The sequence below is a fragment of the Capsicum annuum genome, chromosome 5 (assembly GCF_002878395.1).
Source record: "Capsicum annuum cultivar UCD-10X-F1 chromosome 5, UCD10Xv1.1, whole genome shotgun sequence".
Taxonomy (NCBI): domain Eukaryota; kingdom Viridiplantae; phylum Streptophyta; class Magnoliopsida; order Solanales; family Solanaceae; genus Capsicum; species Capsicum annuum.
Genome location: NC_061115.1, coordinates 43,822,474 through 43,849,142, shown reverse-complemented (window position 1 = coordinate 43,849,142; position 26,669 = coordinate 43,822,474). Strand labels below are relative to the sequence as shown.

Here is a 26,669-nt window from a genome sequence, read left to right as displayed (position 1 = left end):
ACATAAAACACACATCATATACAACAAAGTGACCTTAGTCAAAGCATAATTTCACCATTTTAAGCATCAAATATGCCATGTTTCCACGACACATCAGTACCTAACTCCTCTTGAAAATTCTTCCAAAAGTAGGATGTGAACCATGAACCTTGATCCGAGATGATACACATTGGTACACCATAAAGACGAACAATCTCACCAAAATTAACATGAGCCAACCTCTCCGCACTAAAAAGAAACTGAACCAAAATAAAATAAGCAGATTTGGTCAATCAATCCAAGATTACCCAAATACTATCAGAAGCACGAGAAGCATAAGGCAACCAAGTCAGGAAGTCCATAGTGATTTGTTCACATTTCCACTCGAGAATGGCTAAACTCTGAAGCAAATCACCAGGCCTCAAATGCTCAGCCTTCACCTACTAGCAACATAGGAAATGAGCTACAAAATTTGGTACATCTTTCCTCATACCACCCCACTAATAATTCTTTTTCAAATCACGATACATCTTAGTCACTCTCGGATGAAAGAAGCACCCGAAAAAATGAGCCTTCTCTAAAATTAATCTAATTTAATCACTCTCGATACAAAAACTCACCCTTCAATCCTCAAAATATCATTTAAATCAAGTAAGGCTTTCTTGTCCTCTCCACTCAACACCTTATCATAAATCACTCTTAACCTAAAATCATCAAACTGATGAACCCGAATCTGCTCAATCAAGAAAGACCTAGCCTCTACAAATTCCAAAACATATCCAGGTGTTGAATATCAAGCCTAATCATCTGATTGGCCAAAAACTAAACCTATAAGGCCAAAGGACACTCCTGAGTCAAACGATATGCCAATTTGCCCATGTTAGTCGAGTTTTGGCTCAAGGCAGCCGCAACCACATTAGCCTTGCCCGGATGATAGAGAATAGTAAGATCACAATCCTTAAGCCACTAAGCCAATGGTGCTAACTTATATTAAGATCTCATTAGGTGAAGAAATACTGAAGGCTACGATGATCTGAGAAAATCTCATAGCGGACTCCATACACGAGTACTTTTACAACTTCAAAGCAAAAACAACCGTGCACAACTCCAAATCATAGGTAGGGTAACTCCTCTCATAGGGTTACAACTGATGAGAAGCATATGTAATAACCTTATCCTCCTGTATTAACACAACACCTAACCCAACTCCAGAAATATCACAAACAATGGTAAATCCCATGCCTCCCTGGGTAAAGTCAAGATAGTAGTTGATGTCAATGATCCTTGACCTTTTGAAAGCTCGCCTCACAAGCATCGGATCATTCAAAAGAAATCTTCCTTTGAGTCAACTTGGTCAATGGAGCCGCAATAGATGAAAAAACCTCAATAAAATATTGATAGTAACTTGCTAAACCAAAAAACTCCTAATCTCTGTAAAAGAAGTAGGCCTAGACCAATCACAAATTGCTGCAATCTTTACCGGATCGATCATGATACCATATTTGATCACCATATGGCCCAAGAAAAAAATAGACTCTAACTAAAACTCACACTTAGAGAACGTAGCATACAACTTCTCATCTCTCAATCTCTAAAGCATAATTTGCAAATGCTCTTCATGGTCAGCCTCACTCATGGAATAAACCAAGATATCATCAATAAATATTATAAAAAGAGTTGAGATACAGTCAAAACACCCGGTTCATCAACACCATGAATGCGGCTGAGGCATTGGTCAATTCAAAGGACAAGACCAAGAACTTATAATGACTATATCTAGTCCGAAAAGCTGTCTACAGAATATCTGAAGCTCTAATCCTCAACTGGTGATACCGGGACCTTAACCACAATACGAGAAATATACTTATTCTTAACCGTCACCTTGTTCAGCTGTCGATAATCAATATACATACACATAGATCCATCCTTTTTCTTCTTAAATAAGACAACGCACCCTAATGTGATACACTAGGTCAGATAAATCCCTTATCCAATAACTCCTGTAACTGATCTTTCAATTTCTTCAAATCTGTTGGGGCAATCCTATAAGGAGGAATAGAAACAGGCTTAGTTGCCATCTCAATATCAATGGAGAAGTAAATATCACGATTTGGAAGTATACCAGGCAAATCCATAGAGAAAACATCCATGAACTCACAGACAGAATGAACAGAATCCAAAGGAAACGGTGGAGCAACACTAATATCATAAATAATACAAATATCCGCACTCAATCAAGTCACGATCCTAAAGGAAAGATATAACTCTCTTGGGACATGAATGAAATACACCCTTCCAAGTTATCCTCGGCGCACTTGGAAAAGCTATGGTCACGATCTTAGCATAACAGTCTAGAACAACATGATAGGAGCTAACTAATTCATACCTAAATGATATGAAAATCTACCATATCTAATATAATCACAGCTATACAAGCATCACGCTCAAAAAGGTCACAATATAAGATCGATACACCCGATCCACTACTAAAGAGTCTCTTAAAGGGGTAGATACATGGATAGGCATGGCAAGGGCCTCACTAGCAGAATCAAAATCCAAAATAAAATATGTGTACACATAGGAGAAAGTCTATCCTGGATCAAATAACACAGATGCATATCTAAAACAAAAATGGACGATACCAGTGATAACGACGTTGGAAGCCTCTACCTCTGGTCTGGTGGGTGTTGCGTAGTATTTTCTATGACTACCACCTGACTGAGTAGCCCTACGAACACCACCACGGGAACCACTACCTCAACCTCGCTCATCTCTAGTAGAATCTCTACCTCTCACAATTGATAAAGGAGTAGCCCTGAAAATATAAAGCGGATAGTCCTTGGCAAAATAGCCAACCTTATCACACACATAGCAACCTCTATGACCCGACTCAGTAGAAGGAGGTACGACTCTTATATAATGACCATACAAAGATACTAAAATAGAAGACCGACTACCTAAACCCTGTAAGGCTGCCTATACTAGTCTACCATGATACCCACAAAAACCTCTAGAATCTATACATCGAGGAGTATGACCTCTGAACTCACCCCGATGGTGCACCCACTTGGCGCTTCCTTGAAACCCTCAAAGAATAGACTCGTTCATCTTATCATGATCCACTATTCTCTAAAATAATGCCTCATACACTACCATCTCGGAAGTATCCAACTAAAGAGAAACATTCAACCCCTTCACAAAATTCTAAATCTTTGCATAATTGGTGGCAACTCAGTAGTAATATTGACATAAGAATATCTATACAAGGCATGAATACATGCCTCATACTTTGCAGCAGTCATAGAGCCCTACTCCAAGTGATCAAACTCATTTTTCATCTAATCCCTTAGACTGTATGGAACAAACCTATCCAAAAAGGCCTCAACAAACTAATCCCAAATCATCTCTGGAGAACCAAGAGGTCTGCAACTAACAAATGACCTCCACAAATCCCTGGATGCATCTCTCAATTGGTAAGTAATAAAAAAATCTCCATGCGACTCAAATGAACCAAGGTTATGCAACTTCTCACAATAATCTATCAAGAACTCACAAGAATCTTCACCCATAGAACCACTGAACCTAGGAGTACCCAAACAAATAAATCTCTCAAACCTCTTTAATCCTCAGAATACATAACTGTACTCATAATAATAAGAGACGGTAAATCTGGTTAGTTGTGATCCCATCTAAGGATGTAACATAGATAAAGGTTGAAATCCTGATCCCACACTCAAATGTCAGAATAGAAGGAGAAACAACACTCGGAGTAGGTGGAGTACCATAAGTAGATGCCGATACTATTGAAGGATCCATACTCAGAATTGGAGGAACACCATAGGCTGACTTTATCACAGATAGAGGTATAATACTCAAAGTTTGAGCAACACCAGGTGTACTCAAGGGAGCACACTCTAAGCAAGTCAGCAAGCAAATCAGCAACCCCTCCAAGACCAAGGTAGAAGAACTCTGTGGGACCATCATAGGCCCCACATATCTAACATGCTTAATTCGACGATTAGGAAGATCCCCCTAGAACTACCTCTAGACTAGGCAGATCTCCGTGCCCATCCACTATCTCGATCCTGTCCATGACTCATAACATACCTTCTTGGCTGAGCTCCTCTTCTCGAATAATAGCTTCGCATCTCTAACCTTGATATATATCTAACCTAGAAAGATGAGAATAAGATGAAAAATAAACTAAGGAAATAAAAACACAAACAATACAAGAAAGTAAGATAGATAAGTTGACATAAGAGATGACAAGAAGTAAGAACCTAAGAGCATATCAAACTCTAGACCCCTAAGACCCGTATTAACAAATACCAACTTCTTGCGTGAATCCAAGAGGGAAATCAATTCACCTCAAGAACCCCCATTTCTAAGCCAAGTTCAATATAAGTGATTCCACACTTACCCTAGTTATACTCACACTCTTCAAGAGTAAGAAAAATGGTATTTCAATGCTCTTTCAATATCAATAATCAACTAAAAAGGAAATAAACCTAATAAGAGACTATTTATAGTCTAGTAAAAAATGAAATGACTAAAACAGCCTTAATGAAGAGACGGCCTTGGAGTGTTAAGACTTAATAAAAGGGAGGCCTTAGAGTGTTAAGACTTTTCTTCATATTTAAACATGTGCAATCCCTTGGATGGACTCATAATACCTTCACACACATCCATCTTCATCACTTGTACCCTCGGGTAGGCATCAAGTCCACACACAAAATTGCTTTATGGTATGCTCAAAATGGGCCCTCCATGTATGTTCTTGTGTCCTCAAGGTGACCAAGGCTTGAGTCTTTATGTATTGGCCTTCAATGATGTCATCAAAGGCTAAGATGGTCGTTTGGATCGTATCATCCTCCCCTTCTTGAAAAGAATTTGACCTTGAATCCACACCTTGCAAAACCAAAGAAAGGATAAACAAGCACAACATCCTCATGGCATGAGGGTTAGGGTTAGTACCATAAATTACATTATCATGTCAAGGTGGTACACACTTGAAATATAACCATGAATCCTTTGTTTTAATAATAAAAATCTTAGTAATAATGTCATACAGGAAGTGATTATGAAAATCACCAAGAGATAACAAAACTACAAAGGTCATAATGGCATCAACAATCTCCAAAGGTAAGAACATCTTCTTCTTAGGATCTATAAGACATAATTATTTCTTCATCTCTTTAGTAGACCACACCAAGAATGGTGGCACCAATAGTTTGCATATCCACAATAGTTTTACAAGGTCAAGGACATAAGTGATCCTTGTAGCATAATTAATCAACCAAGTGGAACATTTAATAAACATCCTACCTCAAAATAAGATAAGTCTAAGATCAGCATAGATATCATCATAGGAAAAGAGGTAGTATAGAAAGAAGTTAAACATGAAAGTCTCCTCCAAGGTGCTATTATCAAAAGGGATGCCATCGGCCATAAGAGTTTTAGCACACAATGCACTCAAGGACGGAGTCAAATCTCTTAGGCACACCATGATTCTTCCTTTTAGGAAATTCATGCAAACATACGAAGTAGATTCAACAATATAATTAATATCATCATATGCATAAAGGTAATAGAGAGAGGTACTAAGGACACTATTCTCATTAAAGATGTCTTCACAAGCAAGAACACACAAAGAGAAGAAGTGACATTGCAAGCACATAGGACCTCTTCTCTTCAAGCAACTTTTCAAGGGGAGGTATTCTATCAAGGAAGCCATGTCATTAGGGAGAATAGAGAAACTACTATACAACAAGCCAACCCAAGACAATTAGTTTTCCCAAGAACTTTGTTTCTATCTACTAACGATATTAAGCATGCTCCCAAGAGTCCCAAAAGATACTTTAAATTATCCAACCCTAGGAAGGTGACAAGAAGTCTTTAACATCCTTGAGCTCTTCCACAAGTTGTGGTCCATACAACTTAAGCTCAAGTATGTCAAATATGGATGCAAGTATATAAACAATACCCTAAAGAGGCAATGACACAATTTCCCTAGGGTCCTCAATCATGAAACCACCTTTGAGAAAGGGGTCTCTCATCACAACAAAGTCCTAAAAAGGGGTATCATATGAATGGAATTTATCTAAAGTGTTTTCAAGAGATAACTCTCTCCTTGACCTATAAATAGTGATACCTTGGTCAAGAATGGAAACACTCAAGGGTAAACTCTCTTGGTTCCTTTTATTACTCCCCTTCTTTAAAGAACACTTAACATTGTTAGAAATACCGCTCATGCACAACTTGGGTCTATTAAGTAGATTGTAAATCCCTAAGAAGGACTTTTCATCATAGGGAAGGATACCAACATTCACAATCAAATATTGCTTGTCGTCTTGACCAAGCATCAAGTCGGATGTATAACAATCTCTACATCCCCAGGGGTTACCAGGGTCAAATGAAAGAAGTAGCCAAGGACATAGGTTTTGGATAAACTCATTTTTCCCTATGGTGCCAACCCCAAAATTAGAAATACCCTCGTAACATCATGAGCATAATAGGGATCACAACCAAAACCATTTTTACAAGAAAAATCATTAATTGGGTTTCTTAAATATTTAAGAAGACCAAGGTTATCATCACCCAATTGATCATTCTTTTCCAATAGTAGGTGATCATTATCAACAATTGGATGGTTAACAAAATCTTTACTCAACCCTATATTCTTAATGGATTTCAAGAAATAGGATAACAAGTAAATCTTAAGCATACCACCTTTTATTTTAAGCACATCATATTGCATATCACTAGGTGTCATAAAAGAAGTGATCTCACTAGTTTCACATAAGACATCTTTCTTTGAGATAGGATTACTATTCAAAGGTAAGGAGTTGAAGCCTACAAGTTCACTCTCAAAAAGATATATGTCATTCTTCACATCATTTTCATTTTCATGATTTCTATGAGAAAAACTAATAATAAGGCTTTCATCACTAATGTGTGAGCAGATGCTAACATATTTGAGGCTTTTAACTGAGAATAATTGCAAAGTCTTAAGCAACTTTTGTCATTTTTGATTGTTTTCTCTTTGATATTATAGTAAAAGTCAATATGCAAGAGAACCAGTAATAATGGAAGTAAAAGAGTTGATTTCTGAGCAAGAAGAGGGGGAAGTATAGCTGATGACTTATCTGATACGCCGTCAGTCTTGTGATAAGTTACTAGAAGTACCATCAGCCTTAGATAGAGAATGGAATTCAGCTGGAATACGTGATGACATTTATGATAGGCCATCATAAGTGTAATAAGCCATCAGAATTGTCATTAGGCTTAGCCAGTGAATAGGATTTAAAGTGAATAATCGACGACATCTGTGATAAGTCATAAAAGGTTTGATAAGCCATCACACCTCATCATCAACCTAAGGTAAAGATTGTCAAAAGTGAAGAGGAGCTGATAACATTCCTGATAAGTCGTCAGACTCCTGATAAGCCGTCACCCACGACGTTATTTATTTGAGAAAAAAAGCTATGATCTGTGATTTTATTTCCATAATTAGACTGAAGTATTTAAGGACAAGTTCTAGGGTTTTCATGGGAATCTTGAAATGGCTGGAACATATTCCAAAGGAGTTCACCTCTCTTTGGGAGCTCTTAACTTAGAATTTAATTTTCAACTCTTTAATTTGGTTGTGGGAACTCTTAAACTTAGAAGAGAATCAACTTCAGACTTCATCTTTTGTAAGTTTAATTACTTGAATGATGATTATAATTATTGTTATATCTTTCTTTCTCATGTAGAACTAAAACCCATAACTAGGGTTGTGGGATCTATGATTATTCCCCCATGGATTTAATAGTTGATTAGGGTTTGAGTGACGTGGAGACATCTTGATAATTCCTTTCTTATGATTGTTATTTATTGGTTGCAAATAATAAATACCGCCTTATGTTGATTTGCTCAAAGTGATAAATAAATTAAAGGTAGTGAATTATCAACAAGCATTTGGGAAGGTTAAGCTCTCATCTAATGATTAATGATGTAACAAGATTGATAAACTTGAGATAAAATCAGTATAAATAGAATGATTTCCTAAGTTCGAGAGAATAAGGGATTTCATTATCTAGGTAGGTTGAGAAACACTTAGATGGATTGTCGAAACTGATAATTTTGTGTTCCCCACAAGTCACGGGAACCTAACACTACAGTTGTTATTTAATGGAGATTAATAATCATAGTGATCACAACCCTAGTTTTTCTATCACTGATTTGAACCATTAAAATTTTAGTTTTGAGCTCTAAAGCAAGTTAAAACTTTAACATTTGTTTGATCATCAAAAACCCTCATTTTATCTTTTCGTACATTTGTTTGAATTCAAATTATAGCTATAGTTTTAAATTAGTTTAATCGTCACTCACATTGTTCCTCGTGGAATTGACCCCAACTCCAAAGTTGGGTAAATATATTGTCGGCGATCGCCTTGCACTAAATTGACGTGTAAGTTGAGCGTTATCAAAATGGCACCATTGTCGGGGAACAATTTGGCGTATTGAGTTGGTTTGGAATTTTAGCCTACTTGCTTGAATTCAAACTTGTAAATATTTATTTTTAGTTTTCTTCTATTTCTTGTGTTAGATAGTTTTTATTTTAGTTTACTTATTTCTATCTCATCGTAGAATGAACATGAGCTTGGTGGTTGGAAATATTATATTGATGATCCATGTCCATATTGTGATGGACCTCTTGGAAAGATTGTAGATATGCTTCCTATAGAGAGATATATGCACCATCTCCATCCTACCGGGAGTATGATTATTCTTTATGTGGTGGTCAATATGGACATTGGAGTGATTGCCCAAATGCCCCCTCCCCCTATTGCGCTAACCCAAATTCTAGTTCTTCTTATGAGTTTGATAGGTCTTATGGATAAGAAAAGGAAGAATGAAGCAGCGGAAAGAGTGACATTGAAGCTATATTTCAACGAATATTGGATCTCCAGAAAGAAACATATGATATCGTATGTGATATGCGTCAAGACATGAAGCCAATCATTTATGAGAAGATATCTATAGAGGTCAATTATTCAAAGCATTCTTCTATATTATGTTTAGATGATATCTTATTTATGGAATCATTTAAAATAATGGAAGAGTGTGAAGATGAGGATCAAGAACCCTATATTGATGTTGAGCTTGATGTTGAGAAACCCTCAGTGATTTCTCAACCAACCAAACCAACCATGAGAGATGATGCCAAGATTGAGAACATAGTTCTAGAGGCAAAACAAAAAACAAATAAAATCTCTAATAAATACTCTAGCCCAATTCGAAATGAAGATGTCGAGAAAGTGAATAAAAGTAAGTGTGTAGTAGATAGTGTAAATTTTGAAGTAGGATTGATTGGGCCTCATTCAAAGCACTTTTCTACATTATGTTTAGATGATATCTTATCTGTGGAATCATTTAAAATAGTAGAAGAGTGTGAAGATGAGAAACAAGAATCCTATATTCTTGATTTTACATTAGACAAGCAACATAAAAACACACCTCATTTTAAGGCCGAGTGGTTTACCATGATCAATCCATTACTCGACTTCTTAATTTTTGTAACATCCCCCTATGATCGAAGCAAGAAAATAGACTCCAATTTGGGGGTGAAATTCATATCCTCAAGGTTGAGGAAAAAGTTGAGTTGGGTCGTGCCGCGACACTAAATTAGGCGCTGCTTGGGAGGCAACCCAAGGTATTTTGTTGTTTGTATTTGTATTATGTAATTGACATCAGATCTTCGCACCCATGGTGCCACAGGTATATTTCTAACTTTCTTGTTTTGGTTTGACACATTGGGGACATTGCATGATTTTAAGTTGAGGGTGGGGATACTTGTGGGTGTTGATGTCCTCTAGGGATTTTTATTGTCGTGCCTTTTTTTCCCGGAGTCTTGTTCCTAGTAGAGTCGGCATATTTTGACGTATTGTGATTTGTTGTAAAATATTATAGTTGACTAGGAGAAATACAAGTACCTTAGGTAGTTAACATATTTTTGTTGATTTTTGAACACCTCTCCAACAGTCTATTTTATAACTGTGTGATATGCATTTATGTGTGACCACTGTGTATCTTGTTATAGCATTAGTACTAGTGACATGATAACCATTGCTAAACAATTGTATGAACCAAATGGGTAGTAGCTTTGATATACCATTGTGCCATGTGTATGTGAGATACTACCTAGTTCCCATTGTGTGTTAAATTCAGAACTTACCCGGTTGGTCTTGCCTTAGTTATAGGATAGCGGTTAGGAAAGGATCATAGGCCATTGTTGATATTAGTCCTCTTTTAGCCTAAATGACCTTCCATGTGTGAATAATATCCCTTGATCCTGATTTTGAGCCTAAATCACTATTCTTTTTATTATACCTATCACCTTCTCATTTGTATCACAATAAACCTGTTTTGGCCCTGGTCCTCCTTGAACATTGTGCACTTTGACTTAAGCAAATAGCCTAAGTTGTGGGTGGCTATCATAGGGGTGCGTGATGTAAAGTGAGTATGAAGAAGGGTAAAAAAAAAGAAAAAAATGCAAGTTTGGGTGTGGTAGAAAAAGAATGAGAAAAGAAAAATTGTGAAAAAAAAAATGAATAAATAAAAACTTCATCCAGTTTGAATGTGCTTTAATCAAGAAAGGGAGAAATAAGGTAAAGGTTGATAAGTGAGACCCCAAAAATAGTGTAGTTCCAAGGAGGCTTAGTTACTTTAAATATCTTTGTGTATCATACCAGCCCTTAGCCTACGTTACAAGCCAAAGAAAAAGACCTATAGTGATCCTAGATAACCTGTCTGAAAACCTTGGTAATGAAAATAAGGCAAGCTTATGGCATTTGGCATACATTGACTGGACTTCTTTCTAAGAGTGAGTATCTCTTGACCGTCCCTGCATTGACATGCTTGAGTTCACATATGAGTGAGGAGGGACCCCTTTGTTGTAAGGGAACACTGGTTACGTTGCTAATTGCTAACTTATTTGGATAGTGTAATCTTGGTACATGCATGTTGTTGTTGCTGAATTGATGCCATATCTTGATTTCTGTGTGTCGCATTATTGTTCTTCAATAATATGCACAAATGTTTTTTTTAATTAATTGACCTTGGAGATGGTGAAGATGTTTTGAGCTAAAATGGATGATTGACTGTCGAATGTGCTTTGTATCCTCTTAGTTATGTTTTAGTTGCTTGAGGACAAGCAATTGTTTTAAGTTGAGGGTGTTGATGTGTGAGCAGATGCTAACACATTTGAGGCTTTTAACTGAGAATAATTGCAAAGTCTTAAGCAATTTTTGTCGTTTTAGATTGTTTTCTCTTTGATATTGCAGTAAAAGTCAAAATGCAAGAGAACCAGCAATAATGGAAGTAAAAGAGTTGATTTCTGAGCAAGTAGAGAGGGCAGTATAGCTGACGACTTATCTGATAAGCAGTCAGCCTTGTGATAAGCAATCAAAAGTACCATCAGCCTTAGACAGAGAATAGACTTTAGCTGGAATACGTGACGGCATCGATGATAGGCCATCAAAATTGTGTAAGCCATCAGGATTATCGTTAGGCTTAGCCAGTGCGAGGGATTTGAAGTGAATAATCGACGACGTCTGTGATAAGTCTTCAAAGGTCTGATAAGCCGTCTCGCCTCATCGTCAACCTAAAGCAGTGATTGTCAAAAGTGAAGAGGAGCTAACGACATTCCTGATAAGTCGTCAAACTCCTGATAAGCCGTCACCCACGACGTTATCTGTTCGAGAAAAAAAGTTGTGATCTATGATTTTGTTTCCATTATTAGGCTAAAGTATTTAAGGACAAGTTCTAGGGTTTTCATGGGAATCTTGAAACGGCTGGAACTTATTCCAAAGGAGTTCACCTCTCTTTGGGGGCTCTTAACTTAGAATTCAATTTTCAACTCTTTGATTTGGTTTTGGGAATTTTCTCTTGAACTTAGAAGAGAATCAACTTCAGACTTCATCTTTTGTAAGTTTAATCACTTTGAATGATGATTATAATTGTTTCTATCACTTTCTTTCTCATGTGGAACTAAAACCCACAACTAGGGTTGTGGGATCTATGATTATTCCCCCATGAATTTAATAGTTTGTTAGGGTTTGAGTGATTGTGGAGACATCTTGATAATTCTTTTGTTATGATTGTTACTTATTGGTTGTAAACAATAAATCCCGCCTTATGTTGATTTGTTTGAACTGAGAACTAAACTAAAGGTAGCGAATTATCAACAAATATTTGGGAAGGTTAAGCTCTCATCTAATGATTAATGTTGTAACAAGATTGATTAACTTGAGATAAAATCGGTATGAATAGAATGATTTCCTAAGTTTGAGAGAATTAAGGAGCTCAACATCTAGGCAGGTTGAGAAACACGTAGATAGACTGTCAAAATTGATAATTTGGTGTTTTCCACAAGTCACGAGAACCTAACACTACAGCTATTATTTAATGGGATTAATAATCATAGTGATCACAACCCTAGTTTCTCTATCACTGATTTGAACCATTGAAATTTTAGTTTTGAGCTCTGAAGCAAGTTAAAACTTTAACATTTGTTTGATCATCAAAACCCCCTATTTAATATTTTTGTATCATTTGTTTGAATTCAACTTATATCTATAGTTTCAAATTAGTTTAATCGCCACTCATATTGTTCCTCATGGATTCGACACCGACTCCAAAGTTGGGTAAATATATTGACGACGACCGCCTTGCACTAAATTGACGTTTAAGTTGAGTGTTATCAATCAAACAATAAGCACAAAGAATCATCTCTATTCTCATGATCAGCTCTATCAACACCATCATTAACTTGAGACTCATCAAGCATACCATACACATGCTCAAGTAGTGAACTACATTCATGATTAAGTTGATCATTAATCAGACCTTCACTAGTTGTCGGCAGCTTACATGCCAACTTAGACTTACTTGGTTTTCACAACTGTCAACTAGTGTTTGAATACTCTTATCACTTGGTAGTGGGACCTTATTCAAGTTACAAGTGAGCACTTGGTGCACACAAATCATCCTTACGAGAAGAATCAATTTTGTCATCTATAGGATCAACTAGTGCTTGCATAATTATAACAAGAATTTGATCTTCATGTAACCTAGTAATACCAAGAGTATAACAAAGGTAAAACTCATGCAATTCTCCTCTACTACATCTACTTTGATAATAATAGCCACATCACGATATTCAAAGTTTGTAGGAGTGTAGGAGATAGCATTGTTACCTTGTAGCTCACATGAGGTACGGCCTTCACCTTGGTGTGTATCATGGCAGCTCACTTGCTCCTTTGGGAAGCTCTCATCACAAGGGAGTTTGTCAATACTTCTCCCTTGAATCATCTCTTCACTATTTTTCCCAAAATTGGAATTCTTAGCCAAGAACTCCGTTAGATTACCAAGCATGTGTTCATAAGGAACTCTCCTTGGATCCTCCTTTGGAAGTATATATTCTTGAATCTGCATACAAGAAGAGTTGATACTAGGTAAAATACTAGTATCAATGTGAGTGAGTAACAACGAGTTAGTGTTGACAAGTCCCACAACTAAATGTTCCTTGTCCACACATTTCAAGCAACTACTTGGCTCATCATTCTTAGTCATTTCCAGTTGTTCTTAAACCATGCTATTATTTCCTTATTCAAGGGTTAGTTACCCTTCCCTCTTCTCAACTTTCTCTACATGGATAGGGGTTTATTGGCTAAGTATAGCTTGGAATAGGGAATTGGATTTGGTGGAGGTTGAGGCATTTAGTTAAGTGGAGCTTGGAATGGAGGAATAGGGTTTTGCGTAGGTTGGGAGTTCCTTTGACCTTTTGTGTGATCCAACCTTCCCAACCTGTCACTTAGAGTAGACATACCTCCTCTCATTGATGGCATATCCCCTTTGATTGATACCATATCCGTGTGTATCATTTCAATTTTTTAGTTGATAGCTTCAATTATGGCCAAGATATCATTAGTAGTGTTTTTATCCATGGTACCTAATAAAAAGACACCTACAAAATAGCAAATTAGTTAGTTCACAAGTATCCTCACAATACTCTCACACCTTTGGTTACCTCACACTTGACTTCACAAGTATTGAATATTGGCTTGTAATCCGTGAGGATTTGAGGGATGATTTATACTCTTGCTCGAAATATATTTTAATTTGAAGACTCAAAGAGATATCGTTCGGACATGATCCAAGAAACTACAATGAATCAAAAAAGAAAAAGCACACAAAGAACGAAGACACAAAAAAATGGATTCAAAACCAATTCATAACATAGTAGGTGATTACTAGTTGCTAATTAGTACTAGAATCAAGAAACGAAACCAAAGAACCAAAGAAAAGAAACTTAGAATCTACAATCTGAGCCTACGGTAGTTCTTGAGGGTTGATGATGTCACAACCTCGAATTGGAAGTTGAAGGTTGTTGAAATTTTAAAAAATTTCTTGTCTCCAACTAGTATTCAATCAATCTTCAACTAGGAGGAGGAGTGATCGGTTTTTGAATGAAGAAAATTCAAGAATCGGACCTTTTTCAAGCTCAAAAGATTTTGAATTTGTTGTGGTCCCCTCCTTGTACTTTTCCTTGTCCTCTTCTTTGAGAATATTCCTTTTTTATTGTTTTGGGACTCTTTCTTCCTTTGGAAGACTTGGAATATGCTTGGAATATTCTTTGAACAAACAAGTACTACACCCTCTCTCTTCTCCTTTTTGGATCAAACAACCACTTTTTGAATGTTCATCTTCAACAACATATGAAGAACATGAAGAACACCAAGAACATTCAAAAATGGAACCTAACCCAAATGAAAACAACCCGAATTAAGTTCAAATTCTAGATCTAGAGCCTATTAGTGTTAGAGAACAAGGATCTAACACTAGAAACAAACAAAACACATAAAAATTTCCTAGATTTAAGTTTCGGCCAAAGGGTAATATCGGAATAACTTTTTTTTTGCAATTTCAGATTTGACGCTACTTTTTTTATTGATTTTCTAGATAACAAACCCAAGATTGATTTCGTAGGAACGAAATCAAACCTTGATCTTGATACCAGATAATATATATATATATATATATATATATATAACCTAGATAGACGAGAATAAGATGAAAAGTAAACTAAGGAAACAAAAACACAAAAAAATAAGAAAGTAAGATAGTTAAGATGACATAAGAGATTACAACAAGTAAGGACCTAAGAGTGTATCAAACTCAAAGGACCCTAAGACCTATAATAACAAACAACAAATTCTTACGTGAACCCAAGAGAGAAATTAATTCACCTCAAGAACCCCATTTCTAAGCCAAGCTCAATACAAGTGATTCCACACTTGCCCTAGTTACACACACTCTTCAAGAGTAAAAGAAATTAGTCTTTCAATGTTCTTTCAATATCAATAATTAACTAAAAAGGAAATAAACCTAATAAGAGACTATTTATAGTCTAGTACAAAATGAAATGACTAAAACACCCTTAATGAAGGGGCGGCCTTGGAATGTTAAGACTTAATGAAGGGGCAGCCAAGACTCTTCTTCACACTTCAACATGTACAACCCCTTGGATGGACTCATAAAACCTTCACACAAGTCCATGTTCATCACTTGTACTCTCAGGTAGGCATCAAGGCAAGACCCTAAGCAACCTTCCACACACGGAATTGCTTTATGGTGTGCTCAAAATGGGTCCTACATCCATGTTCTTGTGTCCTCGAGTTGACCAAGTCTTGAGTCTTTATATGTTAGCCTCTAAAGATGTCATCAAAATCTAAGATAGCTTTTTGGCTCGTATCAAACCTCACGGGATCTAGTCCACACCATCTACACAGAAAAGAGTAAAATACAATTTAGAACACAAGGTATGAAAGACCCCCATGATATAGAATGAAATAATGAAAATTTCCTAATGATATTGTATAGCCTCTTGAAGATAGCTACCGATATCTACATGTCTATCCTCAAGACTCTACTAGACACCATGTTCTTACACTAACGAGACTAACGAACTTGGCTTCTCTAATACCAATTTATCACGACCCAAAATTCAAGGGTCATGATGGAAATTATCGCGAAAAGCCTTGACAAGTAAGCCTATCACCAAACTGATATGAAATGAAAAATCAATACCAAAACCTAAGGCAAGATTTCTAGAACAAAGTCAAACCATATATTAGTAATAAAGGCAAAAAGTAAATAACAATAATACAATAAATCTCCCCAAAACATGGTGTCACAGTTTAAGAACTACAAAATATGTTTGAAATGTCAAAAGATACAATGACGGTCCAAAGGGATCATAATCTATCTAGATACAAAACAAGAAATAAACTAGATAAGAAGAGGTAAAAGATCAACTTTGAAAGCATAGATCAACCGCTACCTCAAATATACTCCAGATAACACTTGAACAGCCACCGCACAATGCACTCATACCTGAATCTGTATCGAAAGAGTAGTAAGAGTGAGTACAGTCCACTACCACTCAGTAGGTATCATAGGTCAACTGAGCAAAGTAGAAAATAGAGAAAAGACATCATTTCACCCCTAAATTTGTCCACACAACGTACTTTAGACCTTTAACTTAACACACATTTATTTACCACCTTAATAACTTTAAAGTTCATTAATATCACCCCTAATGCTAACGTGGAATTTTAAAAAAATGTATTTTATTAAACAAATTAAATGGTCCCACTTTCACTATATATGTGTGTGTGTGTGTAACAACCCTTTATTCTTCAATGCCCCCAGCCCTCACCTCTCACCCCGCACACCACAGCCCGTACCCCTTTTTTCTATTCTTTTTTCTTACACCCCCACCCTAATCCCCTTTCTTCTTCTTCTAACTTAGTGATATCTAACCCAACCACTTGCATAGCAAAACTTTTGAACTGAACATGAGTGCTACATCATCGATTTATTTTGGTAGAGTTTCAGGTTTTGTATGGTTAGCATGAGGGAACATTGATTTTCTTCATCAATTTCTTCAAGAAAAGAGAATGTGTATTAAAAAAGTTATAAATGTTAAAACTTTTTTTTTCAAAATTCATTATTGAGAAGAAGAAATTTATACCTAATTCAATTTTTCATATGACATCACCAAAAAAAGGAGTAATTGATTAATTAAATGAAATTGCACTACCTTTAGATAATTGATTTATCAATTTGTTGGATTTTCTTTCTTGATATTTTTTTGGAAGTTTAATCACTAAGAAGAAGATATAATAGCTAATGAAAAGCAGTTCATCCCTTGAAATGTAGACCTGACATTGAATGAAAGATGATGAGGCGATATTTGTAGGGGTGGGAGAGGATGGGTTTGACGGAGAAGGAGAAAGAAAGAGCGGGGCAGATAAAGGGGTAATCTAAAGAAGAGAGAAAATGGGGTGGGGTATTTTTTGTGTTTGCAGGGGTGGGGGTAGGGTTTGACGAAGGAAAAGAAAGAAAGAGTGGGATGCGGGGTGGGGGTGGGGGTAGGAAAGAGGGGTGGGTTTGATAAAGAAAGAAAATAGGGTGGGGTTATTTTTGGGAATTTATATATATATATATATAATTATTTTTTAAAAAAGAAAAAAATAGTAAATTTTGGCGTGACAATGACATGGTACTAATGCGACAATGATGTGGTGCGAGTGTAGTGCACTCTCCATTGTGAGACTGAAATTCTAATTTTAAGATTGTATTTAATTCACTTCTAAGTTGTTTAGGGGTAAATAATTACTCATAAATTTAGTGCTAAAGTAAGTTTGATAGACAAATTAAAGGGTGTTTGATGACTTTTCTCTGGAAAATAAAGCATATAAAATACACACTATGGGCATGTCACCTACAATCAGAAAATGTCTCAAATGATAGCTCACACCGTCTTCACTCAGTATATAATATTCACATATACCAAATACAAATACGAAAAAGGAACACAATAAATAGGCATCAAATCAAACACATCAAAGCACTACAAATAGATATATATCACATCAAGAACACTATACAACACAAAATGTATACAGAGTGTAAAATGCAATAAAGATAATGATGATGATGATAATGCATGGGGTTGTCGCATAGCCTCCGTATACATCTATCGAGCTGTGCTCCCGAGGCAGGATTCATGGAGGGTTTGTCAACTCATATATAATCCAATATCCATTACAAATATCCATAACCAGTGTTTCAAGTATTTCTGCAGTGTTACCAATATTTCATGAATATATATATATATATGTGTGTGTGTGTGTGTGTGTGTGTGTGAAATGAGACTAATCAAGCACGACATATAATAATAGCAGGTGTATAAAGTATGAGATGCGATGAGAATAATGATGATATGTTTGAGGTTGTCGTACAACCTCCATATACACCTACTGAGTTGTGCTCCTGAGGTAGGACCCATGGGGGTTCGTCAACCCATAGATAATTTAATATCCAATAACAACATCTATAACTCCTCTCCGATACATACATTGACAGAGGGTTTCCGAATATGTCACAAAGCCAGCGTTATCAGTATTTCCACAATGGTAGCAATGTTTCATAAGTGTATATGATATAAGGATGTAATACTCACAACCAACCAGAATGAGAATTTTCAAATCCAACCAATATACTAATCATGTAAGGTAAAATCCACTCAATATGTCAGTCATCCTTGAATCCAATGTAATCCATATGTCAATAGAGTAAAATACACAATAATACTCCACTGATACCACATAAATTCTAATTTATGTTTTTTTATCAGAAAAGACACAATCAAATATACATACACAAGGCCAACAACATCATATAAGACCTCACACGATCGCAGATAACACATAATTTCTCAAAATCATCAAATAACACAACATAGGCACTCACACGGCCACAACACAATAATAAAGTCATTTCAAGATTAATTCTCATACTCATAACATGATTTTATACCAATATTAACTATCCAACCCAGTCTGAAGAAAGCTAAGCCATAACCTACCTCAAATAACAAAAATCGATACAAAAAGCCTTTATCATGCAGCTTTATCCTCATGAATAGACCTGAAATCAACGAAAATATAGAAATATAGTATCTATGCGTTAAAAGGAAGTCAATGTACTCATTTTCAGGTCGGGATAAAAAAGAACCCCTGAAATGGATTTTTCAAAAAACATGGATAAGATCGAAATTTTATGTTGGATAAGATCAAAATTTTAGTCCCAAAACATATTTTCATAATTAAAGGATATCGTAGAAAAAATTTCAAGTGAAAATGAGTTGAAATCAACATTTAAATCGAGAAATCACTAATTTAGGCCTTTCAGACCAAAATTTCAAATTTCACTTTTGAATTCAAGTTTTAACAAGATTTAAATGATAAGAATCGTAGAAAAATAATTGAAATGGGAATTTGGATCTTACCTAAGCTTAAAAATAAAAGAAATCACCCAAAAACTCAAAATCTCAAGCTCTAAATCTCAAAAATGGTGAAAAATCGTGAACGAGGGAAATATAACCCGCCCAGATAATGCTTAAGCGATCACCAGATCGCTTACGTGAATATCACTTAAGCGATCAGGTATCGCTTATGCGATACCCGCTTTGTCGCCTAGGCTACAAATGCCTACGCGATGGGGGAGTCGCTTAAGCGATAGCCCCAGCTGGCTACCAAGTCGCTTAAACAACCAAAAGTTCGCATAAGCGGGTGTACTAGTTGAGTGGTGTACCATCGGGATTCATTCGAAATCCCAAGAACGCAAATGAACTTTGCTGTTAGACTAAATTCGACGTTTTGTATTCAACAACGATATCAAATTTAAAAAAAAAAACGTCGTTTTTACAAAGTTGACCCTCAAAATTTAATTTCACAACTTTTCGAGCCGAGGATCGAAATGAGAAAAGCCGTAAAACCACAACAATCATATTACCAACCTAAAATCAACGTTCCGACTTTGTTGGTGCAGTTTGTTTTGCCATCCGATGCATAGATCAATAAATGTTGACCGAAGTCAACTAATAAGCGCTTTTAACCACCAAAATCATAAACTCACACAACTCTCACCAAAATGCATTGAAAATCGTGTCAATCATCTCCACACCCCAAAAATACCACAAAGCAACTATTGGGAGCAGTAAAATAATCAAATCACACAAAAATAAAATATTTTACAAAAATTATCAAAAATCAGATCATTGCAATAGCTTTCCAAATAAATCTTTTGATGTATCATGTAAAGACCTGAACCCTAAATCCTAATCCCCTCCCAATTCCTTAAGCAAGCATATATCATTCCTTGCCACCTGATATCTCCTTTCAGAACCCATTGTGCTATCCAGAAAAAGGATGCAAATATTTTATGGATTCATTTTGTTACTCTTTTAGGGAGATTCATAACTGATAGGAAGTAGACTGGGATTTTCTATTGGACGTGAGCAATCAAAGCTATCATTAAAGGATAAAAAAAATTCTCTCAAAATATTACTCTTTTAATGATTTTCTTCACCAGCTCTTCAAAATATACTATCTTCTTTCTCCAACAGAATATTGGACATCCCAGATAAGTAAATGGGAAAGTTTCTTTTCTCATGAAAATCTTTTTGGGTTTTATTTTTAATTGTCACTGCATCTTTTCGTTTATATAGAATGAGCCCTTGGTGTTGTTTATCAGTTGTTCAAAAGTATCTTCTTAATTTTTAATGACTTAAGATCATTTTCAACAGACTTTGGGTTTGCTACACAGAACATAATAATATCATCACCATAGGGTGTGTGATTAGTCTGAGTTCTCATTTGATAAACCACAACACCTGAATCACTACTCTCCGAAGTCTTATAGCCATCAACTTTTCTTTCTTGAAGGCACTAGCTATTTATCACTCTTTCTAAGATTCTCACTTGGTATCACCATACAGTTTTTACAAAGATATTTATCACTTTTTCAAAGAAGCAAACAATCCATCTGAGTCTTGTTCATTGTACTACGAAAGGTAATCAAATGTTGCTTCTTCTTTGGGAAATTTGAATTGGCTACTGTCAACCCAAAGGCAATCGCAAACTCCAATAGTGAGACTTCTCCTTCGTTTCTTATTCCCAAATCTAAAGCATCCATGCACATCGTCATAACCTTGTAGAAATGTTTCGATTAGCCCATAAGATACCCTCCTACAAAAAGCTTCTTAGTGTATGGTATACCTCTCACCACCTCGTTAAAAACCTTCCAAAAACTCTTTTTTTCCTCCTCGTCTAAGCTAGCTTTTGGTGCATACACACTAATAATGTTCAAGGTAGTCCCTCCAAGAGTAAATCGTCATTCCTATCATTAATCCTCCTAACCTCTATTAGTTGCTCCCTTATCTCTACATCTATTAAGATTCTTATTTCATTCCTACTTGAACCTCCTGAATATCATGACATACCCGTTCATATCTGATGCATTAATATCTACCCATTTGATTTCTTGGATACAAGAATATAAAGAAAATAAAGAAAAATATATAATAAAAACTAAAGAAATATTAATTATCGACTTAACTATTCTTAAAAATCCGATGTGGCAACATTTTCATCTTCGACAAGTCGTCACTCATCATAAATTCATTGCCATCTGTTGGAAGTGGATTAATCTTCAAAAATCATATTTCAAAGAGTAACAAAATACTTGATGGCCAAGAGTAACAAAAAGATACTTAAAAATCCGATCATTATATTAATGCCGTGGAGATTTATTTTACCTCCCACGTACCTCTTAAGTGTTAATAAAGCGCTGCCATCGATCAAATCGTGAAGCTTTAATCCTTGAAAGTTTATACTTAAAAAGGATAACAAAAATAAAATATAATTTAAGTATAGAACTTGTAAAATTGTGACAATTTAATAAAAATAGTAATTAACTCTAAAATTTATTTAATATATACACAAAACATGTTAATATCTCAAATTTAAGGGAGGAAAGATGAGGCAAAAAAAAGATTAGGGATAGAGGACAATCCAGCAGGGTGTGAATGTAAAGTGTAAAATGCCAAAACAAAGCAACAGCTATTCGCGTTTGGCGTGGCAAACCAGCAAAGCATCTAACCGAAAGTGATGGATACAACAGATTTGCCATACGCAATGACGTAATATAAGAATCGAAGTCGTGAACAACTTATTCAATGTAAGTTGGGTATAAAGAAGATAAAATATACACAAATCTTATCACTAGCTCTTGAAGACAGACACAGGCACTTTTCAAAAGATTTTGAACACAAGTAAAGCAAATCAAAGTATACTAAAGTCATAATCGATTTTTATATATATCATACAATTTTACAAAGTGAATCGACTTCATTGATGATTCCACTTGCCAACTAATTTTTCCTTGCTCTTTTTTTTACAAAATCTCTTAGATTACAGCCCCCAACACACTAAATTACATCATTACAACTAAGCCTTCACCTGACCCCCACCTTAGAACAAAAAAACCATTAAATTACTCCTAATAAGACACTTAGTTACTTTGTTAATAACGACTCCCATTTACTTACATAGACAAAAGACACTAGACACTATATTACAATTTACTTACATAGGCTAAGACCCTTTGGACGTATTTACACTAGTTAAAAGGATCTTTTCCTCAGTTTCTCAGTCGACACGAAAAAGTTCCAAACTCTCTTTCTGGTAAAATTGACTTGTTCATGTTTCCTCTATGTACTGTTTTCTCTTAAGCCAAAGCAGGAATGCTACAATTACGACGATCCCTGTCAAGGCAATCGAAACCCTCAACTCTCACAGCCGGATTGTTGCCAAAATTCACCCTGCTCACACATCCGCCAGGACCTTTCCTAGCAGATGACGAGGGGGACGAAGCCAATCCGGAAGGAATTGGTATGGCCCGTGGTGATACTGGGGACACCCTCTCGTCCCCGAAACGGTCGTCTTGAATCAGCGGGTTAGATACTCTGCTCGGTGGTGACCCACAAAAAAATGGGGGCGACGAGGCAACTTGTGCAGCTGATTGATCCACACCTACACAACCCTGTCAATATTTTCAAAACTACAAATTAACAGTTGAATCTAAAGAGAATTTTACTATGAACGAAAGAATACTTTTCGTTTTATTTTATGCAACATTCTTTGTGTTTCAGTTATCATAATTACTTCTACGTTCATTTTTACTTGTCCTTGAGCTAAGTTGAACAAACTCTTCGTTTTTTTATATAGCACATGGGTAAGATTCCCCAAAAATACATTATTTGTGAGAACCTGCCACATACCCGTTGACATTTTGAAGAGTTGGAACAGCATAGGTCCTTGAGACCAAAAATTTTAAAAATCTATATTTTATTATTTAAATTTTATGTTTGATCAAATAAGTCATAAATTAAAACGGAAGGAGTAAATTAAAGTGGTTTCAACCTATATAAGTAAACTATTAACCGACAAGATGGGCCCAAAATATAAAGTTAATCAACAATGATTGTTGAATAGCTTCTAAGCCACTTGATGAAAGGCATAACATGAAATTCACATTGCACCGACAAGAACATGGTGCCCACACACTTGGACACAAGCCTTTATCAACAGGTCCACAAAATACGCTCCTTTCTTTTTTTAATTTTTCTTTATAACGAATAATGAATTCCACATATTTCCAACTAACCAAAAAAATTAGAGGTACTAACCAAAAGTTTAACCTACCTTTGGGAGGATGATATCCAATAAATCAGCTCCAGACCTTGAATCACAAAGGTCTTGTTGATGGCTGAATAAGAAAACTGAAATTAGTCAAAACGGCATAACTCACAAAACAGTGAAAAGGGAAAAAATATATAATAACTAAACATTGATATAGTAACAAAGAAAGATTAGTGACGACTAGGTTAAGAATTACTATAAAATTTGACATTTATGAGATAAAAACTATTAGGTGGTTTATTTTTATTTATTATAGATTTGGTGGATTTGGGGGGGGGCATAACTCACAAAACAGTGAAAGGGAAAAAAATGTAATAACTAAACATTGATATAGTAACAAAGAAAGATTAGGGATGACGACTAGGTTAAGAATTACTATAAAATTTCACATTTATGAGATAAAAAATATTAGGTGGTTTATTTTTATTTATTATAGATTTGGTGGATTGGGGGATTAGTTAGTTCTTAATATTCAGAATCCTTTAGTGAAAATCTGACACTGTCATTGAGTTACTGGATAATTGATTGAGGTAGACAAGTTAGCTCGAACACTACAATAAAAACTAAAAGAAAGGGTAAGTAAAGTTTACCTAAAATGCCATCTGAGAGATCTCATTGGGCTAATACGCTGTGGCTTTGGGCAAACAAGGGCGTCCTTCTTGGAGCGCATCATCTCTTCACAAGCGGCAACGTTACTTTGTTGAATAGCGCAGTGATTCATTTTTCAAGTTTCTACAAACAAATACAAGTTATATATACAAAGCCTGCGCAAGACAAATGAAAAAAAATTATTTAGAATTCTTTAGTGAAAGAAAAATGAAAGAAAGAAAGAAAAATAGTTTCTTTCTTTTGACTTCACAGATCTAAAGATAACAGTGACGTAAGAAAAAAATAATTTACTTGTATTATTATAAGTGGAATTTTATAGATCTGGTCAAAGCTGAAAAATAAAAATTTAAAAAAAGAAAATGAAAGCGGATATTACTCGGCGAAGAATTTTTATAGCCGGAAGTATTAAAAGAAAATTAGGAGATCATAGATCTGAAAAAAAAAAAAAAAGCATAATTTCTAGACTTTTAATTTAGGAAATTAGGAGATCATGGATTTCTAGCTTAATACATGAATTTAAAGGAGAATATAATATGTGTGAAAACTCAAAAAAAGAAACAGAATTTCAAACAAAAGCGGCGGATTTTTAGCTTATAAACTGAGAAATCATCGGCGAAAATAACGAAAAATTTAGAAAAACGTGGATCTAAAAAGTACCTTCAAATTATATATATAAAAAAAACCCGTAGATTCCCAGCTCAATAAAACTCTACTGAAGACAAAATTGATTCGCCTAAAAAATTAAACATATAATAAGAGTCAATAAAATCAAATAATTTCTTTGTTTCTTAGACAGATCTACACATAATTTAATAGAGCAAAAATCATATAACAAATTCATACATATTAAAGTACGTTAAGGTCGCATAGAGTCGGTCGATGAATTTTTTCGACGGCCAAAAGAAAGAGTAAAGTTGCAAAATCATAACAATTCAGCGGAGGGGGGGGGGGGTGTTACCTGAGGGAAGTGAAGAAAAAGAGTATGGGTTAGTATGAAGAGGAGGAGGATTCAAATAAAAGGAAGAGAAGAAATAGAGGGGGGAAATATATTGTTATTGTTACTAGAGAGAAGAAACGGTCAGTTTAAGACGGGAGTTAAGAAGGTTAACATAGATGGGTTCTATGACTTTCATACTGTGGAGAGAGGGAAAGGAAAATATCAAATCAAATATTATATTATAATTGTATTTTTATAATATAGTTTTTTTAAGTTTTATGTAGAGGTAAGAGAAAAATATCAAATCAAATATTTATTAGTATAATCTTACTTTTAATAATATATGGTTCATGTTTAAAAAATACTAATTTAAGTGTACACGTCTTACCCGTGTAACTCTCTTTAATGAGTTCAAACATTACATTAAATAGGATATTTGTTTAAATAATAAAAATGAATATAATAATTAAATTTAATATCTTTTAAGTATGTAAAGATGGAGAATTTATTTATTAAACCTAATATTTATCAAAAATATTTTTAAAAGTCGATCGACATTCATCTGTCATCTGTAAATTGCAACAACAAAAATACAATGATAGAGACATCAAAATAATACAATTACAGAGATATCAAAATAATACAACTAAATCTAACCTTTACATAAAAAAAATTCTCAAAGCCGACCAATATTTATTTATTACCTGTAAACTACAACAAAATAATACGATAAAAGTGATATCAAAACAGTACAATTAAATTTAAATTTTACACAAAAATTTCAAAGTCGATCGAAATTCATCTACAAACTGTAAACTATCACAAAATAACAAATTAATAGAGATATTACAGTAATCAATTAAACCTAATCTTTACCTTAAAAAAATTTTCAAAGCCAACCCACATTCATCTAGCATCTGTAAATTAAAATAAAATAATAAGATAATAAAGATATCAAAACAATACAATTAAACCTAACCTTTACACAAGAAATTCTTCAAAGTCAACCGACATTCATCTATGACCTGTAAACTATAATAAAATTATAATAGTGATCGCAAAACTTCGACTTTGATCCAATTAATTCTTGACTGAGCGAAAATTTTGACCCTAAAGACTGATTTTGTATGAAAACAAATTAAAGAAGATATATATATACACACATGTTGAATTTTATTATGCTGACAAAGCAGTGAAGACGTTGAGGGTTAGAAAATCAAGCATCCATCAATCTGGATCTGCAATCGAATCAAGTTAGATAAGCAATCTTAAACCTTATGCTTAACGGCATATCTTAATTAAAATTAATGTGTCGTGGGTAGAAGTTATTTTTCTTAAATTATTATTAATATTAATTAATTTTCTTACTATATATTTCAGGAGTCTCATATATTTTAGAACGTCTAGTAGAAAGAAAATTATAAATTAATTTTCCTACCATATATTTTATGAGTCCCATATATTTTAGAAAGTTTAATAGAAAGGAA

At 34.9% G+C, this 26,669-nt stretch overlaps 1 protein-coding gene across 3 annotated transcripts; it reads right to left on the bottom strand.

The window, feature by feature from the left end:
* Positions 1–22,223: 22,223 nt before the first annotated feature.
* LOC107853587 lies at positions 22,224–25,354 on the bottom strand. Of its 3 annotated transcripts, XM_047412981.1 has the most exons (5): positions 25,204–25,350; positions 24,903–24,978; positions 24,227–24,400; positions 23,640–23,703; positions 22,224–22,977 (listed from the first exon to the last, which is right to left on the bottom strand). In XM_047412981.1, exons 3-5 carry the CDS (start codon positions 24,355–24,357, stop codon positions 22,663–22,665), a joined length of 510 nt encoding a protein of 169 aa, XP_047268937.1. In that variant the 5' UTR covers positions 24,358–24,400; positions 24,903–24,978; positions 25,204–25,350; the 3' UTR covers positions 22,224–22,662. The 3 variants fall into 3 exon arrangements, with proteins under 3 accessions (XP_047268937.1, XP_016554056.1, XP_047268938.1); XM_016698570.2 differs by lacking the exon at positions 24,903–24,978 and having other exon boundaries at positions 25,204–25,354; XM_047412982.1 differs by lacking the exon at positions 24,903–24,978 and having other exon boundaries at positions 24,227–24,368; positions 25,204–25,353.
* Positions 25,355–26,669: the final 1,315 nt, after the last annotated feature.

Bases quoted from the DNA above. Each gene is read 5' to 3' on its own strand.
- LOC107853587 (XM_016698570.2), bottom strand. From the start codon at position 24,357: ATGAATCACTGCGCTATTCAACAAAGTAACGTTGCCGCTTGTGAAGAG. The intron at 23,704-24,226 runs GTAAACTTTACT...TTTCTTATTCAG, and splicing joins TCTCTCAGATGGCATTTTAG to CCATCAACAAGACCTTTGTG. The intron at 22,978-23,639 runs GTAGGTTAAACT...AAATATTGACAG, and splicing joins TGGATATCATCCTCCCAAAG to GGTTGTGTAGGTGTGGATCA.